This window comes from Wolffia australiana, chromosome 9, assembly GCF_029677425.1.
Source record: "Wolffia australiana isolate 7733 chromosome 9, ASM2967742v1".
Taxonomy (NCBI): domain Eukaryota; kingdom Viridiplantae; phylum Streptophyta; class Magnoliopsida; order Alismatales; family Araceae; genus Wolffia; species Wolffia australiana.
The window spans coordinates 18,131,105-18,137,513 of record NC_135843.1 but is presented as its reverse complement, the minus strand read 5'-3'; the positions used below and the strand labels follow the sequence as shown (position 1 = coordinate 18,137,513).

At 39.9% G+C, this 6,409-nt stretch overlaps 1 protein-coding gene across 1 annotated transcript; it reads left to right on the top strand.

Annotated features, from left to right (window-relative positions):
• Nucleotides 1–1,372: 1,372 nt before the first annotated feature.
• Nucleotides 1,373–3,585, top strand: LOC144707704 (protein TIC 20-I, chloroplastic-like). Its single transcript, XM_078580918.1, has 3 exons — nucleotides 1,373–1,532; nucleotides 2,297–2,490; nucleotides 2,850–3,585. Exons 2-3 carry the CDS (start codon nucleotides 2,307–2,309, stop codon nucleotides 3,449–3,451), a joined length of 786 nt encoding a protein of 261 aa, XP_078437044.1. The 5' UTR covers nucleotides 1,373–1,532; nucleotides 2,297–2,306; the 3' UTR covers nucleotides 3,452–3,585.
• The last annotated feature ends 2,824 nt before the right edge of the window (nucleotides 3,586–6,409 follow it).

The following is a 6,409-nucleotide window of genomic DNA, read 5'->3' as shown; positions in this document are numbered from 1 at the left end:
CCGTCCACAAGACGTCTTTGGATGTCACAGGTCTGAGGACCACTTACACAATCGTGACGTGAATCAACCTGATTGACAGTTTGGTATAATACCATTCTGGGATTCGTACGGATAGTGCTATTTTATCTTGATACTTTGATGTCCCTCTTGAATATCCGTCGAATAGGAATGCTTATAACACATGCTTAAAGACTAGTGATCTCCATATTACGATCTGATCATGATTCACCAAGTCCGATCATGTATTCATGTACTTCATTATAAGCAGCCCACGTGCACTATAATGAATATGTTATATTAATGAACATGGAACGAGATGTGGAATGTGTGATTGGCTTGCCGACCACATATATTTCCATCATCTTGCACTCTTAGTCTCTCTCTCAATTCCCTCTTGATCTCTCTCTCTCTCACCCATTTTCTCTCGCTCAGCCTCTCTGACTTGCTCCTTCTTGGTCTTTGTCTCTCTCTCTCTCTCTATCAAAGCCTCTCATTCTCTCTGACTCTTGCCTGTCCTCTCTCTCTCTCTCTCTCTTTATCTATCTCTCTCATGCTCTCTCGAAAAGTCTCACTCTCTCAGACTCTTTCTTTCCCTCTCTCGTTCTCAATGTGTGTCTCTCTCTCCATCATTTTCTCTTGGTCTCTCTCTCTGTCTGTGATTCCTTATCTCTCACTTTGACTTGTTTGTGAAAGAAATATCTCTGGATCAAGAACAAGAAGATAAGAGATGATAGGATAAGGAAGAGAAGATTGATAGAAGGAAGAGAGACACCAAAATCAGTTAAGATCATGTATATTCTACGAATTATTATTACATTGGTTGGTTGAAATTTACAATGTATATATTAGCCATTATAATAGTACATTTCTAATTTAATCCTAGCCATTATAACTAAATATAAAAGCTACATTAAGATATGATCCTAGCCCTTGATATATATATCCTATCTAGGTGTAATCCTAGCCATCTATCCTTAATTGTATTCTAGCATTAAATTGATTTGAATCCTAGCCGGTAATTCTCATACTTAGTAAAGAGATACATGTTCGATTACTACTAGCTAATCTTTATTAAGAATCCTATCGGTCCAGCTGACAGTTGACTGGATGCTTGGTTTGCTGACTCACTTTACAGGTTGAACTGATTGAATCTGTTCGAACTTATCGACAATCGATTTCGATTTCCAACCTGTTCGATCAAACGTCTAGATCGATCTGGATGGCATACGGGGTTCGACCAAGGAATTCAATCAGATTGAATCGAATTGGATTTTGATCAAAATTTGATCCGTAATGTCTAAATTATTCAATTAGGTTGCCCCATCTTTTTTCCTTCACTAACAGCTGACTCGTTGGACGACTCGGCCGTTCCAGCTGACTCGGTGGATAGGTGAAGAGAAGGCAAGAGCACTTATCTAATCCCTCTATCTCTGATGCTGCATTCTCTCCTTCTCTTCCCTCAAGCCGGGCAAGAAATGCGGGTCGGATAGGGTTTATCCCTCCCCCTTTGGGCAGGGCGATTGCCTTGAAAGGTGGCGCGCTATTACACTCCTCCTCGTCTCTTTACTTTTGCATTTCCGGGTTTTCATCAATCTCTGATTCTGTTCCGCGTTTAGCTCACGGTGTTCATCTGAATCGTCGTTGCGAGTTGTCTTGATTATAATGTTTCAGTCAATCATTATTTTGTCTACTTCTGCTCGTAATCTTGAGTTTCTGGTGACAAAATTGTATTGCCCCAGTAGTTGATGCTCTCCGTTGCGCTGTTTGTGGAAATGGGTATACACCTCAAAATTTATTTTTGAGCTTGCTGCGTGGATTATGAGTTTATGGTTGGCAAATTACGTTGCGCTATGAATTGAGGCTGCCCATTTCTCTGGCTGAAGATGCGGGTTAACCCTAAAAAATGATTATTTAGATTTATTGGTAGGTTATGGGCTTCTGGTGAAGTAAATCTAAATTACACCATCAATTGAGACTTCCCATTACGCTGTTTGAGGAGATGGGTTTACCTAGAAAACGAATTTTCATCTTGTGGCATTGATCATGAGTTTATGGTCACGCGAATACATTACACCAGGAATTAAGACTGGCCATTGAGCTGTTTGAGGAAATGGGTTTACCAAAATAATATTTTTTCAGCTTTCTACTTAGATAATGAGTTTATGGTTACACGAATACGTTACACCATGAATTGTAACTGCCCATTGCGATGTTTGAGGAAATGGGTTTACCAAAAAAATGAATTTTCAGCTTTCTGCATAGATTATGATGTTTTTCTTTTAAATTTCGCGTCCAGAATTTCTGAGATGATTTCAAGCTCATTCAGTATGGCTTCGGGCATGGCCGGTGCATTGAAGCCGGTTGCCCGTTGGCCATGTGCTGCTAAACCCCAACTTGGACGTGTTTGCTCTTCCTCTTGCCGGGCTGTCTCGCCTCGAGCTCTGAGCTCTGGTGGAAGTTCCATTGATAGACTTGCCTTTTCTTGGGGAGGTACGCATTTTTCTCTTATTTTTGGATAGATTGGGGATATTGATGGTGGACCTTCTTGCCTGGAATCCAAGAAGCATCTGCAAATTTCCATTTAAAAAGTTGCCAAACAGACACTACACTTACCTGGAAGAATCAGATGTTTAAAAAAATCCTCCAGCTATCCAATACAAGTGATATTTGTTATTTTTTATGGCTGACTGTAACGTTAAGACCATTGATGTTGACGCCGACAAATCATCAACCAGTTGTCAACATCAACATCCCATGCCAACATTTGCTCTCCCGCTCAATCAACTCATGAGAAACTTAGAATAATTCCTCTTGAACCCACAGTTGTTATCCTTCTCTGGCAATGGCAGGAGCACCATCCATTAGATCTCCGTCAGTGCTGCCAGAATTCGGAGCGGGTCAACAACGGCGGCAGCGGGGCAGGGCGGCACGGGCGTCAAAGGATGTGCCGACGAGCTTCCGGTTCCCGGCGATGACAAAGAAGCCGCGGTGGTGGTGGCGGACACTGGCCTGCATCCCCTACCTGATGCCGCTGCATGAGACGTGGATGTACGCAGAGACGGCATACCACTTGCACCCCTTCCTGGAGGACCTTGAATTCCTCACGTACCCGTTCCTGGGGTTCATAGGCCGGCTGCCCAGCTGGTTCCTGATGGCCTACTTCTTTGCCGCGTACCTTGGCGTGGTGAGGAAGAAGATGTGGCCTCACTTCTTCAGGTTTCATGTGGTGATGGGGATGCTGCTGGAGATAGCGCTGCAGGTGATAGGGACGATCAGCAGGTGGATGCCGCTGGCCGTGTACTGGGGGAAGCTGGGCATGCACTTCTGGACGGCAGTGGCCTTTGCTTACCTCTTCACCGTGCTCGAGTGCATGCGCTGCGCCCTTGCTGGCATGTATGCTGACATCCCCTTCGTCTGCGATGCCGCCTACATCCAGATCCCCTATGACTAATTCATCACTGATCACATCTCCCTCCTGCTTCCATCTCTCTCTCTGTCTCTTTCTATCTATCCCCTTCTTTTAGACAAATAGATGTGGAACCTCTTTACTCGCTCACCATATCTTAGGGGGCATTTTGACTGTGATATATTCTCTCTCTCTCTCTCAACCTACTTCCATTCTCTCTCTCTCTCTCTCTCTCTCTCTCTCTCTCTCTCTCTTACCAGGGTGAAGCCATCTTCCCATTGTCCATTCTTTTATCTTGAATGTGACATGCATTGAATTTTGTCCTCATCTTCATGAGAGAAAGTCAGGCATTTATTGACCAAGGCAGAAAGTATTCAACCTAGAAAGGAGAGACTTGGAGAAACAAAGAGTTTTAAGTTTGGAAGTGACAAAAGTTACCATTTCTTCTTGAATCATAGATTCTAGCAGTAATTACGTAATTTTATTCTCAATGAGAAATATTAAGATCATTATAGATATACAATATTATGTCCTTCTCTTAGATCATTTCCCTACATGAAAATTCCACTAACTTCCAACTCTTAAATTAGGTTCTCTTTTGAAATGGCTTAACCTCAGTCTTTATTTCTCTAATCGTTTTATTCCTTTAAAATCTCACATACAATCATATTTATAAAGATTCAATACATCTCAGCTTCATTCCAGGTTCCATGGAAATGACCTCGACTCATCCACTGTGTATGTAGGCTATTAAGGCATTACTATTAATTTTGTAGTTTTGATTGAATGCGTCTTAGGCCTGAATTACACCTAAGAAACCTACTCATCAACTTTATATTTTGATGAATATCAAATGGCTGAGACTTCAGTCTTAGACTTGTTGAGCTCTCCCTTTGTATGTGAGTTCCACATGACAAGTCGCAAAGCGTTAAAACAACATCACCTGATTTTGTTTGACAGTTTTTTGAAGAATAAAAGACAAACTCACCCAGATCAGACAATATTATCAAGGATTATTATATCACAATGATGTCTCCATAGAATATAGGGAACATGAGCAACATTAGTCACAAAAAACACATGAAATATCAGTACTTAGTTGAGAGGCTCTCATACGTATTTCTACTCGATGGTTCTCAGATATATATATACATTTGATTTGAAAATTAAGATATCAGAGCTAATTTGGAAAACCATTTAGAGCAAATTTGGTAATTTGGTAAGATGAAGGCTGATTTGAAAGGGATATTTCCAAAATTAATTGTTCTATCAACCACATGAGATTAAAATTGACCATCGTACTCACAGTAAATAAATTAAGATTACTTTTATAAATATATATTTCATAAACAAACATAGAAAATAAAGATATTTTTAAAAGATAAAATCAGTCCATCACAATCGATAGAAGTAGAAGAGATGGAATAGCAAAATCATAATAGTTAAGGAGCTTGTTTGGTACTCTTGAATATAAAAAGTGTTTCTTCAATTATTCCAGTAAGACAATAAAATAACTTATCTTGAATAATGAAATAAATTTCTTTGACACACTTATTAAGAAGCACCGTTTGCAAGATTTATCTATCAATGGCATAATTCTAGCATGATGTCCAATTTTGGTTACTTTGGAGAGGACGCAGAAAGCATTGAATTGAAAAGTTACTCCTAGAAATCACATAAGTTTCTTTTACAAAGAGAAAATTAATATTTATAACAACAGTTGATTTTTATTTTCTCTACAACCCCCTTAATCATAAAAGAAGGGAGATTGAGGAGGCAGTCCCCGGAACTACAGGGTGTTGGGTCCGATGGATTTGATTAACTGTCTAAGATCAGATAATAAGTGATAGAATGAAGAAATAAATACAGAATTTATATATAAATCTGAAGATAAAATAATATCACAATGTATGGATCTGATTCTTCTTTTACTTTTCTCTGAAGGTATATCCGGCAGGGCCATCCGTTTCGCGCCTGAGGACTTGGCGAACTACATCGCCGATCTGTTTTGTGATGGCCATGGCTCGAGCGTGTACTCGCGACCAGCGTCATCCCGTGAGATGCTCCCCGGGCGCTCCCACTGAGCCTATAACTTGCACATTGAACTCATTACATGTTGTCGCCCGGCTTCTGTGGTGGCTTCGGCTTACACATATATATTTTGTTTGAATCCGTTGCATGCAAGCTTAAGGAACAGAAGGAAGATACCTGTATTCGAGAAGATCAAGTCCCCCATGGTCTCTCTAGTTCTAGCATGTACTCGCTAGTTCATTTTCAGTAGCTGCACCATTGGTTTGACCCATGTATTGGTCTGGGTAATAAATTGAGTGGTTCAATAATATGTATTAGCCTACTTAATTAATTATCTATGACAGCATATACATTTAAGCAACTAAGGATTGATAAAACCGAATAGTTAGGTTAAGCTTTCAACTGTGGGTTGACAAGCTACACCTCCTGCTCTAGAAGATACAAATTATTAAAGGAACTCTCTCATCAAACATTTATCACCATTAGTTACTAGAGATGTTGAATACTTCATTTGTAAGAGACTTCGGATTAACTCTTGGTATGGTTAGTCATCAACCACTAATATGTCATTCAACTTGGTACTGATGCATAATGTGGATCATTGGAGAACACTTTCTCTGATATCTCCAATACCATAGCTAGGCATTTAATGCATCTTCTTCCTCACATAAATCTCCTCTTACACCGAGGGCTGATGGTACCATCTTGACCACTCAATTATCTGTGTACTTCTTAGTATATCCAAGCTAAGACTCATATAAATCCCATGATTAGGAACTTGTAAGTCATTGTCAAAACATACCTATCCATCCACAAGTCGTCCTTGGTATATCAAGTCAATAGATTGCTTATGAAAATAGGACATGGATCAACCCAATTGATGTTTAGGTGTAATCCCAAATACAGATCCATTAAGGTTAAATTGAATGAACTATTTCTCTAAAGAGCACCTATCATGTGTCCTTAATTTAT